General features: G+C 54.3%; 1 protein-coding gene across 1 annotated transcript in view; it reads left to right on the top strand.

Moving 5' to 3' along the window:
* The first annotated feature begins 247 nt into the window (after positions 1 to 247).
* PDXK (pyridoxal kinase) overlaps positions 248 to 13,254 on the top strand; it is a 47,857-nt gene continuing 34,850 nt past the window's right edge. Inside the window, exons 1-3 of the mRNA XM_063445717.1 lie at positions 248 to 376; positions 2,158 to 2,212; positions 4,340 to 4,444. Of these exons, the coding sequence (XP_063301787.1) occupies positions 296 to 376; positions 2,158 to 2,212; positions 4,340 to 4,444 (241 nt within the window). The 5' untranslated portion in view covers positions 248 to 295. The remainder of the gene's footprint in view (positions 377 to 2,157; positions 2,213 to 4,339; positions 4,445 to 13,254) is intronic.

Consider the following 13,254-nt stretch of genomic DNA (forward strand, 5'->3'; position numbering starts at 1 on the left):
CTTGTTACCCCCTGTATCCCCCAGCTGGTGTCTCCCTTGTTACCCCCTGTATCCCCCAGTTGGTGTCTCCCTTGTTACCCCCTGTATCCCCCAGTTGGTGTCTCCCTTGTTTCCCCCTGTATCCCCCAGTTGGTGTCTCCCTTGTTACCCCCCTGTATCCCCCAGTTGGTGTCTCCCACACCCCTATCCCCAGTTGGTATTACCCGTCCCTAGCCACGCCCCCCAGTCATGTCTCCGCCTCGCTGTCTCCGCCCCCGCCCCCGCCCCGCCCCCTGTTTGCTGGCTCTGTCTGTCCATGGAGTGCCGGGTGCTGTCCATCCAGAGTCACGTGGTGCGGGGGTATGTGGGCAACAAGGCGGCCGCCTTCCCCCTGCAGGTAACCGGGGCAACTGGGAGGGCGGAGGCAGGTAGGTAGAGGGGGCAGATGGTGGGAGGGAGGTAGGTAGAGGGGGCAGATGGTGGGAGGGAGGTAGGTAGAGGGGGCAGATGGTGGGAGGAGGTAGGTAGAGGGGGCAGATGGTGGGAGGGAGGTAGGTAGAGGGGGCAGATGGTGGGAGGAGGTAGGTAGAGGGGGCAGATGGTGGGAGGAGGTAGGTAGAGGGGGCAGATGGTGGGAGGGAGGTAGGTAGAGGGGGCAGATGGTGGGAGGGAGGTAGGTAGAGGGGGCAGATGGTGGGAGGCAGGTAGGTAGAGGGGGCAGATGGTGGGAGGCAGGTAGGTAGAGGGGGCAGATGGTGGGAGGGAGGTAGGTAGAGGGGGCAGATGGTGGGAGGGAGGTAGGTAGAGGGGGCAGATGGTGGGAGGCAGGTAGGTAGAGGGGGCAGATGGTGGGAGGTAGGTAGAGGGGGCAGATGGTGGGAGGCAGGTAGGTAGAGGGGGCAGATGGTGGGAGGGAGTTAGGTAGAGGGGGCAGATGGTGGGAGGGAGGTAGGTAGAGGGGGCAGATGGTGGGAGGGAGGTAGGTAGAGGGGGCAGATGGTGGGTGGTAGGGAGGTAGGTAGAGGGGGCAGATGGTGGGTGGGAGGGAGGTAGGTAGAGGGGGCAGATGGAGGTAGGTAGAGGGGGCAGATGGAGGTAGGTAGAGGGGGCAGATGGAGGTAGGTAGAGGGGGCAGATGGAGGTAGGTAGAGGGGGCAGATGGTGGGAGGCAGGTAGGTAGAGGGGGCAGGTAGGTAGAGGGGGCAGATGGTGGGAGGCAGGTAGGTAGAGGGGGCAGATGGTGGGAGGCAGGTAGGTAGAGGGGGCAGATGGTGGGAGGGAGGTAGGTAGAGGGGGCAGATGGTGGGAGGGAGGTAGGTAGAGGGGGCAGATGGTGGGAGGGAGGTAGATAGAGGGGGCAGATGGTGGGAGGCAGGTAGGTAGAGGGGGCAGATGGTGGGAGGCAGGTAGGTAGAGGGGGCAGATGGTGGGAGGCAGGTAGGTAGAGGGGGCAGACGGTGGAAGGCAGGTAGGTAGAGGGGGCAGATGGTCGGTGGTAGGGAGGTAGGTAGAGGGGGCAGATGGTGGGTGGGAGGGAGGTAGGTAGAGGGGGCAGATGGTGGGTGGGAGGGAGGTAGGTAGAGGGGGCAGATGGCGGGAGGGAGGTAGGTAGAGGGGGCAGATGGCGGGAGGGAGGTAGGTAGAGGGGGCAGATGGCGGGAGGGAGGTAGGTAGAGGGGGCAGATGGCGGGAGGGAGGTAGGTAGAGGGGGCAGATGGAGGGAGGTAGAGGGGGCAGATGGTTGGAGGTAGGTAGGTAGAGGGGGCAGTTGGTTGGAGGCAGATAGGTAGCGGGCAGTGGGTGTGTGGCAGGTAGGTAGAGGTGCAGAGGATGGGGGATGACTGTGAGTGGAGGGAGGTGGCCGTGCATTGGGGGTGACCGTGAGTGGAGAAGGTGGCAGGGTAATAGATTGGAGCAGGTGAAGAAAGGAGGATAGATGTGCGGTGAATTGTAATCACTCGTTCCCCCCCTTCATCTTGAAGTTTTGATATTTTTGAGTCTGTCTGCACCCCCCCATCCTTTATGTCATCTCTTGACTCTTCCTTCTCTGGGACCTGATGACTTGTCACAACATCCCATGAGCTTCACTCCTCACTCTGTTCCTCCGTGGTCCTTTGTCCTCCCTGTACCTGCGTGGCGACAAGCAGCGACGAATCATCAGTCTTGCTCTTTCTCCAGGTTCTGGGCATTGAGGTGGACACTGTCAATTCTGTCCAGTTCTCCAATCACACTGGTAAGTCTGCAACTTTTCCCTTTGTGATGTTTGCTTTGTTTTGAATTAACGCCATGAACACCGCCCGCCTTGCTTGATCTAATTGATCGTCCTGCCCGTCCCGCTGGGTCTCAGTGACCCATCCTGCCCGTCCCGCTGGGTCTCAGTGACCCATCCTGCCCGTCCCGCTGGGTCTCAGTGACCCATCCTGCCCGTCCCGCTGGGTCTCAGTGACCCATCCTGCCCGTCCCGCTGGGTCTCAGTGACCCATCCTGCCCGTCCCGCTGGGTCTCAGTGACCCGTCCCGCTGGGTCTCTGTGACCCGTCCCGCTGGGTCTCTGTGACCCGTCCCGCTGGGTCTCAGTGACCCGTCCCGCTGGGTCTCAGTGACCCGTCCCGCTGGGTCTCAGTGACCCGTCCCGCTGGGTCTCAGTGACCCGTCCCGCTGGGTCTCAGTGACCCGTCCCGCTGGGTCTCAGTGACCCGTCCCGCTGGGTCTCAGTGACCCGTCCCGCTGGGTCTCAGTGACCCGTCCCGCTGGGTCTCAGTGACCCGTCCCGCTGGGTCTCAGTGACCCGTCCCGCTGGGTCTCAGTGACCCGTCCCGCTGGGTCTCAGTGACCCGTCCCGCTGGGTCTCCGTGACCCGTCCCGCTGGGTCTCCGTGACCCGTCCCGCTGGGTCTCCGTGACCCGTCCCGCTGGGTCTCCGTGACCCGTCCCGCTGGGTCTCAGTGACCCGTCCCGCTGGGTCTCAGTGACCCGTCCCGCTGGGTCTCAGTGACCCGTCCCGCTGGGTCTCAGTGACCCGTCCCGCTGGGTCTCAGTGACCCGTCCCGCTGGGTCTCAGTGACCCGTCCCGCCCGTCCCGCTGGGTCTCAGTGACCCGTCCCGCTGGGTCTCAGTGACCCGTCCCGCTGGGTCTCAGTGACCCGTCCCGCTGGGTCTCAGTGACCCGTCCCGCTGGGTCTCAGTGACCCGTCCCGCTGGGTCTCAGTGACCCGTCCCGCTGGGTCTCAGTGACCCGTCCCGCTGGGTCTCAGTGACCCGTCCCGCTGGGTCTCAGTGACCCGTCCCGCTGGGTCTCAGTGACCCGTCCCGCTGGGTCTCAGTGACCCGTCCCGCTGGGTCTCAGTGACCCGTCCCGCTGGGTCTCAGTGACCCGTCCCGCTGGGTCTCAGTGACCCGTCCCGCTGGGTCTCAGTGACCCGTCCCGCTGGGTCTCAGTGACCCGTCCCGCTGGGTCTCAGTGACCCGTCCCGCTGGGTCTCAGTGACCCGTCCCGCCCGTCCCGCTGGGTCTCAGTGACCCGTCCCGCCCGACCCGCTGGGTCTCAGTGACCCGTCCCGCCCGACCCGCTGGGTCTCAGTGACCCGTCCCGCTGGGTCTCAGTGACCCGTCCCGCTGGGTCTCAGTGACCCGTCCCGCTGGGTCTCAGTGACCCGTCCCGCTGGGTCTCAGTGACCCGTCCCGCTGGGTCTCAGTGACCCGTCCCGCTGGGTCTCAGTGACCCGTCCCGCTGGGTCTCAGTGACCCGTCCCGCTGGGTCTCAGTGACCCGTCCCGCTGGGTCTCAGTGACCCGTCCCGCTGGGTCTCAGTGACCCGTCCCGCTGGGTCTCAGTGACCCGTCCCGCTGGGTCTCAGTGACCCGTCCCGCCTGGTCTCAGTGACCCGTCCCGCCTGTCCCGCTGGGTCTCTGTGACCCGTCCCGCTGGGTCTCTGTGACCCGTCCCGCTGGGTCTCTGTGACCCGTCCCGCTGGGTCTCTGTGACCCGTCCCGCTGGGTCTCTGTGACCCGTCCCGCTGGGTCTCTGTGACCCGTCCCGCTGGGTCTCTGTGACCCGTCCCGCTGGGTCCCTGCTGCCCGTCCCGCTGGGTCTCTGTGACCCCTGCTGCCCGTCCCGCTGGGTCTCTGTGACCCCTGCTGCCCGTCCCGCTGGGTCTCTGTGACCCCTGCTGCCCGTCCTGACCTCCCAGGTTTCATCAAACCACTTCCTTCTCATCCTGGTGGGTATTTCTAACACCCCTCCTCCTAACCCGACCCCTCCGATGGGTATTTTCAAATGCCCTCACACTATTAACCATGATCCCTTCTCTTGACTCACTCTGGGCTTACTCTAGAAGTCTACCAGACTTTTTCATTTCCTTAGGTTACACTCACTGGAAAGGGCAGGTGCTCAATGCTGAGGAGCTGCAGGAACTGTACGAGGGTCTTAAACTGAACCAAGTGACACAATACGACTATGTGCTCACAGGTAAGAAGAATCTCTAGCCAGAACAGATTGGACATAGATTTAAGCTGTATATAGGTTAAATGTGTGTACTGACGGTATGCCATCGGGTAAGGGGTGTGTACTGACTGTATGCCATCGGGTTAGGGGTGTGTACTGACTGTATCCCATCGGGTTAGGGGTGTGTACTGACTGTATCCCATCGGGTTAGGGGTGTGTACTGACTGTATCCCATCGGGTTAGGGGTGTGTACTGACTGTATCCCATCGGGTTAGGGGTGTGTACTGACTGTATCCCATCGGGTTAGGGGTGTGTACTGACTGTATCCCATCGGGTTAGGGGTGTGTACTGACTGTATCCCATCGGGTTAGGGGTGTGTACTGACTGTATCCCATCGGGTTAGGGGTGTGTACTGACTGTATCCCATCGGGTTAGGGGTGTGTACTGACTGTATCCCATCGGGTTAGGGGTGTGTACTGACTGTATCCCATCGCTTTAGGGGTGTGTACTGACTGTATCCCATCGGGTTAGGGGTGTGTACTGACTGTATCCCATCGGGTTAGGGGTGTGTACCGACTGTATCCCATCGGGTTAGGGGTGTGTCCTGACTGTATCCCATCGGGTTAGGGGTGTGTACTGACTGTATCCCATCGGGTTAGGGGTGTGTACTGACTGTATCCCATCGGGTTAGGGGTGTGTACTGACTGTATCCCATCGGGTTAGGGGTGTGTACTGACTGTATCCCATCGGGTTAGGGGTGTGTACTGACTGTATCCCATCGGGTTAGGGGTGTGTACTGACGGTATGCCATCGGGTTAGGGGTGTGTACTGACTGTATCCCATCGGGTTAGGGGTGTGTACTGACTGTATCCCATCGGGTTAGGGGTGTGTACTGACTGTATCCCATCGGGTTAGGGGTGTGTACTGACTGTATCCCATCTGGTTAGGGGTGTGTACTGACTGTATCCCATCGGGTTAGGGGTGTGTACTGACTGTATCCCATCTGGTTAGGAGTGTGTACTGACTGTATGCCATCTGGTTAGGGGTGTGTACTGACTGTATCCCATCTGGTTAGGGGTGTGTACTGACTGTATCCCATCTGGTTAGGAGTGTGTACTGACTGTATCCCATCGGGTTAGGGGTGTGTACTGACTGTATCCCATCTGGTTAGGAGTGTGTACTGACTGTATCCCATCTGGTTAGGGGTGTGTACTGACTGTATCCCATCTGGTTAGGAGTGTGTACTGACTGTATGCCATTGGGTTAGGGGTGTGCACTGACTGTATCCCATCGGGTTAGGGGTGTGTACTGACTGTATCCCATCGGGTTAGGGGTGTGTACTGACTGTATCCCATCGGGTTAGGGGTGTGTACTGACTGTATCCCATCGGGTTAGAGGTGTGTACTGACTGTATCCCATCGGGTTAGAGGTGTGTACTGACTGTATCCCATCGGGTTAGGGGTGTGTACTGACTGTATCCCATCGGGTTAGAGGTGTGTACTGACTGTATCCCATCTGGTTAGGGGTGTGTACTGACTGTATCCCATCTGGTTAGGGGTGTGTACTGACTGTATCCCATCTGGTTAGGGGTGTGTACTGACTGTATCCCATCTGGTTAGGGGTGTGTACTGACTGTATCCCATCTGGTTAGGGGTGTGTACTGACTGTATCCCATCTGGTTAGGGGTGTGTACTGACTGTATCCCATCTGGTTAGGGGTGTGTACTGACTGTATCCCATCTGGTTAGGGGTGTGTACTGACTGTATCCCATCTGGTTAGGGGTGTGTACTGACTGTATCCCATCTGGTTAGGGGTGTGTACTGACTGTATCCCATCTGGTTAGGGGTGTGTACTGACTGTATCCCATCTGGTTAGGGGTGTGTACTGACTGTATCCCATCTGGTTAGGGGTGTGTACTGACTGTATCCCATCTGGTTAGGGGTGTGTACTGACTGTATCCCATCTGGTTAGGGGTGTGTACTGACTGTATCCCATCTGGTTAGGGGTGTGTACTGACTGTATCCCATCTGGTTAGGGGTGTGTACTGACTGTATCTCATCTGGTTAGGGGTGTGTACTGACTGTATCCCATCTGGTTAGGGGTGTGTACTGACTGTATCCCATCTGGTTAGGGGTGTGTACTGACTGTATCCCATCTGGTTAGGGGTGTGTACTGACTGTATCCCATCTGGTTAGAGGTGTGTACTGACTGTATCCCATCTGGTTAGGGGTGTGTACTGACTGTATCCCATCGGGTTAGGGGTGTGTACTGACTGTATCCCATCGGGTTAGGGGTGTGTACTGACTGTATGCCATCGGGTTAGGGGTGTGTACTGACTGTATGCCATCGGGTTAGGGGTGTGTACTGACTGTATGCCATCGGGTTAGGGGTGTGTACTGACTGTATGCCATCGGGTTAGGGGTGTGTACTGACTGTATGCCATCGGGTTAGGGGTGTGTACTGACTGTATGCCATCGGGTTAGGGGTGTGTACTGACTGTATGCCATCGGGTTAGGGGTGTGTACTGACTGTATGCCATCGGGTTAGGGGTGTGTACTGACTGTATGCCATCGGGTTAGGGGTGTGTACTGACTGTATGCCATCGGGTTAGGGGTGTGTACTGACTGTATGCCATCGGGTTAGGGGTGTGTACTGACTGTATGCCATCGGGTTAGGGGTGTGTACTGACTGTATGCCATCGGGTTAGGGGTGTGTACTGACTGTATGCCATCGGGTTAGGGGTGTGTACTGACTGTATGCCATCGGGTTAGGGGTGTGTACTGACTGTATGCCATCGGGTTAGGGGTGTGTACTGACTGTATGCCATCGGGTTAGGGGTGTGTACTGACTGTATGCCATCGGGTTAGGGGTGTGTACTGACTGTATGCCATCGGGTTAGGGGTGTGTACTGACTGTATGCCATCGGGTTAGGGGTGTGTACTGACTGTATGCCATCGGGTTAGGGGTGTGTACTGACTGTATGCCATCGGGTTAGGGGTGTGTACTGACTGTATGCCATCGGGTTAGGGGTGTGTACTGACTGTATGCCATCGGGTTAGGGGTGTGTACTGACTGTATGCCATCGGGTTAGGGGTGTGTACTGACTGTATGCCATCGGGTTAGGGGTGTGTACTGACTGTATGCCATCTGGTTAGGGGTGTGTACCGACTGTATCCCATCTGGTTAGGGGTGTGTACCGACTGTATCCCATCGGGTTAGGGGTGTGTACCGACTGTATCCCATCTGGTTAAGGGTGTGTACCGACTGTATGCCATCTGGTTAGGGGTGTGTACCGACTGTATCCCATCGGGTTAGGGGTGTGTACCGACTGTATCCCATCGGGTTAGGGGTGTGTACCGACTGTATGCCATCTGGTTAGGGGTGTGTACCGACTGTATGCCATCTGGTTAGGGGTGTGTACCGACTGTATGCCATCTGGTTAGGGGTGTGTACCGACTGTATGCCATCTGGTTAGGGGTGTGTACCGACTGTATGCCATCGGGTTAGGGGTGTGTACCGACTGTATGCCATCGGGTTAGGGGTGTGTACCGACTGTATGCCATCGGGTTAGGGGTGTGTACCGACTGTATGCCATCGGGTTAGGGGTGTGTACCGACTGTATGCCATCGGGTTAGGGGTGTGTACCGACTGTATGCCATCGGGTTAGGGGTGTGTACCGACTGTATGCCATCGGGTTAGGGGTGTGTACCGACTGTATCCCATCGGGTTAGGGGTGTGTACTGACTGTATGCCATCGGGTTAGGGGTGTGTACTGACTGTATGCCATCGGGTTAGGGGTGTGTACCGACTGTATGCCATCGGGTTAGGGGTGTGTACCGACTGTATGCCATCGGGTTAGGGGTGTGTACCGACTGTATCCCATCGGGTTAGGGGTGTGTACCGACTGTATCCCATCGGGTTAGGGGTGTGTACCGACTGTATCCCATCGGGTTAGGGGTGTGTACCGACTGTATCCCATCGGGTTAGGGGTGTGTACCGACTGTATCCCATCGGGTTAGGGGTGTGTACTGACTGTATGCCATCGGGTTAGGGGTGTGTACTGACCGGCTGATTGGATATGCTGAATTCTATATGCTGTCACTATTGATTTCTCAGTATTTGCTTTTTGTAGTATTTTTGGCTGTCCTCCTGTTCATATGGTTGGACGATATAGATTTGTTATTCTGAGGTTTGTTTTCTACAATGTAAAAAGATTTCCTGAAGTGGAGATTGTGTCTGTTTCATACAAAGGCTATTGGCCCTACCTTGACTGGCGTCCTATTTACTTTATTTGGCCCCTGGAGCTTCAATGGACCCTGGAAATTGAATATTGATTTGCAGTGTTGCATGCCATTGACGTCAGGTGATTTTAATACATTATGAGTTTTATTTATTTGCGACTGAGAGTCTGGTAGACTTTTTTTTTTTTACGGATTGCCACTGTGACAGAGTTCCCTGTACCCCAGCTAGGTACCTCCACAAAGGACCGCTTCCTAGCTGGAACAGGGGAAAACCTCAGCGCTTCTGCCCCAGTCGCCGTGTCTGGACTGGGGTCTTCCTGGAACAGAACAGGGGACTAGCTCTATTCCCTGCCAGGGACTGGACGACACACAGTCCTGGGAGCTCTAGTCCTTACAAGGGCTGTGACGGACCGTCTGGCACTCCGATTGGGTACCTCCGTCAACCGCTGCGTCCTAGTAATCCTTGAGTACCATAATCACCGTACTGGAACACCATAACCACCGCAAAGACCACAAACCGCTGCAGCTTAGTTGGGGTCTCGCTGTCCTCCACCCACCCTGGACCCAAGACCAGGATCCAGCTTCCAGTGGGTAGACCTCTCCTAGTCCCGAGAGCGAAGCAGGCTGCTCTTATAAGATCAATCGTTGTGATCCAAGGGAGTATAGTGATTATAGCAATCCCCCAGAGTGACTATAGCTCTCCAATCACCCAAACAGGAGCCTAGACTTCATGAAGGGTAAAACAAATCTCTTTAATGGAAGCCACAACTGGCCTTTTATGCAGGTCCCCATGCAAGGGGCACTTCCCCCTGGACCTGAGAGTAGACTGCAGTAAAAACAAATACACAATTACATTGGCTCTTAGGTCCAGGACGCTCCCATACAAAATAGGTCAATCCCTCCCCTATGACTGGGAGATAATTGCGTCAGCACTGAATTAAACTCCATTATCTCCACGCACAGAAAACGTACATTTTTCCAAAACCCACAAAATACCTTAAAACACACACAATCCTCACAAGTTACATCCCCTGTGTAGCAAAATCCACCTGGCTGTCCAGCATATTTCCCTTCCATTGTTTTCCCCATAGACTTCGTGTGAATTAAAACGTTTGTCTAATTGTACCCATAAATCGTACTGAAATACTTTATTCACCATACGAACACAAACTACCGAACACCGGACCACCTTGATGCAAAAGTGTGACTTCAATTAACCTCCCTGTTCGCTTAATTGAATTCCCCAGTGAAAAGCACAAACTCATTGTTAAAGTCCCTGGGTGGTCGCCATTTCGGGAGCCAAACACGTGGCGGCGGCCATCTTAAACTCCTGAACAGTGGTGTTTTGCCGTCGAGTGTCTGGAACTAAAATCGGACACTCGACTAAGCGAACACCGCTGAGACCTCCAGAGCTATGGAAGAGACTGATAGAAGCTCCCGAACGGCCTGCCGTTCAGTAGTTTAAATCCCACGAATAAGGGGATTCATCCGAATGCAAACACAGCTCTGGATGGCATTGAGTTCGGGACTTTTTAGACACAAAAAGAGACCGACCGCAAGGCCAAAACTCATGGAACTATTTTCGGCTACTGTTGCCTGTGCGGTCGGTCAAAACTTTACACCTCCATAACTCCCGAACCCCTGGTCCGATCTGGGTGATTTTTGAGTATGTTGCTCACCCAGATTAGGGGTGTACCTTATGTAGTTGGGGTACATCTAGAACTTGGGGAAAATTGTGTACCTTTTTAATTATGCTTGTGGCGAAACCAACTTCGCCACTGTGAACTGGAGAAGCCTGGTTGCTAGCCTCCTGCCCTGCGACTATGGCCCCTGGACATATTGTACTATAAAAACTATATTTGGGCATGTAATAATCTATATTACTGCTACTGGGCCTTTAAGGGCCATCCGTGGACCTATTGGGACTTTTGGGATACTGTACCTTTAAGACTGTGGAGCGTAGTACAGTAATCCTGCCTTTAATCCTTTAATGTCATGTATGTATTTATGTGTGCAGTTAACCTGGGTTATATATATGCAGCATTCATCTGATTGTTCGGTAGAATCACTCCATTCATTGTATTGAGGAAACTACCGAACAACCAGACCACCCAGGACTAAGTGTGCCTCCAATTACCGTTTGCAACAATGTTGCAAATGGGTAATTGGCAATCAGTGCAGTGTGGTCTTTGTCCTCTGGGTGGCCGCCATTCAGGAAACTAACACGTGGCGGCGGCCATCTTTAACTACCGAACAGCGGTGTTTTGCCGTCGAGCGTCTGGAACTAAAATCGGACACTCGACTAGGCAAACACCGCTGAGACCTCCAGACTTCCAGGATTTCGTGGGGAAACTACCGAACGGCCCGCCGTTCAGTAGAAAGAAACGTACGAACTAGGGGATTCATGCGAATCCCCCTTAGTCTCTATAACACCAGTAATTCGTCTATTTCATTCACTTGTTTGTGACCGACCGCAGGGCCAAAATGCATGGAACTGTTTTCGGATACTTTACCCATGCGGTCGGTCAATACTTTAAAGTCCCATAACTCCCGAACCGTTTATCCGAATGGGCTGATTTTAACGTATGTTGTTCCCCCAGACTAGGGCTATCTGGAGATATTGGATTTGTGGATGTACCCCAAGTATTTAGGGTACATCCAAAACTTGGGTAAAACTATGTCCCTGTTAATTGTGTTAACAGATATGTTGGAGGGAGGAGATGTGTGGGTTGTACCTTAAACTGGATTGGTGTACTGTAAACCCCTCCCTTGCATGGGAGAATCTCATATAAGCCTGTGTGTGAATAAATCAGTGTTGTTGCTGTTTAACCCTGAAGCTGGAGTGTGTCTCTTTCTTGGGGGGAAAGGGGACTGTATGCCGACTGCCAGGAGTGTAAGCTGTTCGTATTGCTTTTCCTGTTCGGCTGCTTCCAGGGTTCGTGTGTCTGCTGTTCGAGAGTTGGTGAATCCGTGCAGTTTGGGAGTTCGGGAAATTGGTGTTTATAGTAGCTGCTGGTCTATGGAAAAGGGGATTATCGCCTAAACTGGGTTTTATCCCCTTGTGTGCAAAACGGTCCGTTACAATGCTAAATGTTTATCTGAGGGGAGGAGATGTGTGGGTTGTACCTTGTACCCGATTGGTTATTGTAATAATTATGGTGGGTGTCTCCCTTGCATGGGAGGATTGCATAAAAGCAGGGGTTGTGTGATTAAAGATGAGTTCTGCTCCTGATACTGTGTGTCGTCCAGTTATTGGGAAACGTGATTGGATATTCTTGGATTATATTGCTTATGGTGCCTGCTACTCTATTGGATTTACTACTCGTTCCTGAACTATTCTAAGATACCAGCGGAAATAGGCTGTGGGAGACCAGCTCTCCGCTACACCCTGATAGCCCCGATCTGAGGGACCAACATCCAAAAATCACCCAGATCGTTTCAGGGTTCAGGATTTCCATGGAAGTCATAATTTTGACCAACCGTGCACATGGTCCTATGCCCAAAACAGTTCCAGGGAATCAGGGCTAACGGTCAGTCTCTCTTTCTGGAGTACAAAAATCACGTGAACGGAGCCTTTTAAAGTGCTTTGGGCAAGGTATATTGCAGAGCCCATAGTCTTGAGGCAGGATGCTGGCAAGCAGGCTGCTCCAGGAGCTCATGGCAAACGACCAGACCACAGGTCGTTTGTCACAAGGACTTTCCCCACTGAATCCTCCCCGACCTGGAACAAGGTGCTGAGCAGTGATTATAGCCCTTTCCCTCCCAGTAACTAGACGACACATAGTTCTGGGAGTACAACTGGTTTAACCCCTTAAGGACCAAACTTCTGGAATAAAAGGGAATCATGACGTGTCACACATGTCGTGTGTCCTTAAGGGGTTAAGAGAGGCAAACATAAAAATACCAAAAACATAATAAAAACATAAAATAACCTCACAAATAATACATCTTTAAATAGCCCTGATCTGAGCGCCCAGGTTCGCCAAATAGTGCTCAGATCTGTGCAGTGTAGGTGAAACGCCATGTGTTAAAATTTTGACCTTCCGCACACGTGGTCCTATGCCCATAATAGTTCCAGGGCGTTTGGTGCTTTTGCCGGTCAACTTTCGGGAGCTCCTGTGGCCCAATACGGGGTGCTTTGCCTGGATCTTGGGTAGCGTTTGTTCCCCTTAGTCTTAGGCACCTTCCCTCCAAAGAGCGCTCTCCTGGCGGATTTCGAAGTGGTTCAAAACCCCGAACCAAGTTTTCTGGGAACCGCACAGTCACCTCATGCCGAAAATTTGTTCCATAGCGGTCTCGGCTTAGTACCGCTGGGACTATTTGTGGGTTTGGTTCATGCGAACAGACACCTGAGAGCCAGCGTTCGGTTTCATTCAAATGAAGGGAAAGTGCTGAACCAGGGGCACCCAGGGAAAGCTGTTAATGGCGGCTAGGCAGAGTAACTCCCAAACGGTTGTGACAAACTGCCATTTGCCACTGGGCATTGGAGAGGACTGATCGCTAGCCTCCTGCCCTGCGACTATGGCCCTGGGATGTATTGCCCTTTAAGAACTGCATTTGGGCATAATGGAGTTTTATAATGCTGTTCCTGGC

This window comes from Pelobates fuscus, chromosome 1 (genome assembly GCF_036172605.1).
Source record: "Pelobates fuscus isolate aPelFus1 chromosome 1, aPelFus1.pri, whole genome shotgun sequence".
In the NCBI taxonomy this organism is placed as follows: domain Eukaryota; kingdom Metazoa; phylum Chordata; class Amphibia; order Anura; family Pelobatidae; genus Pelobates; species Pelobates fuscus.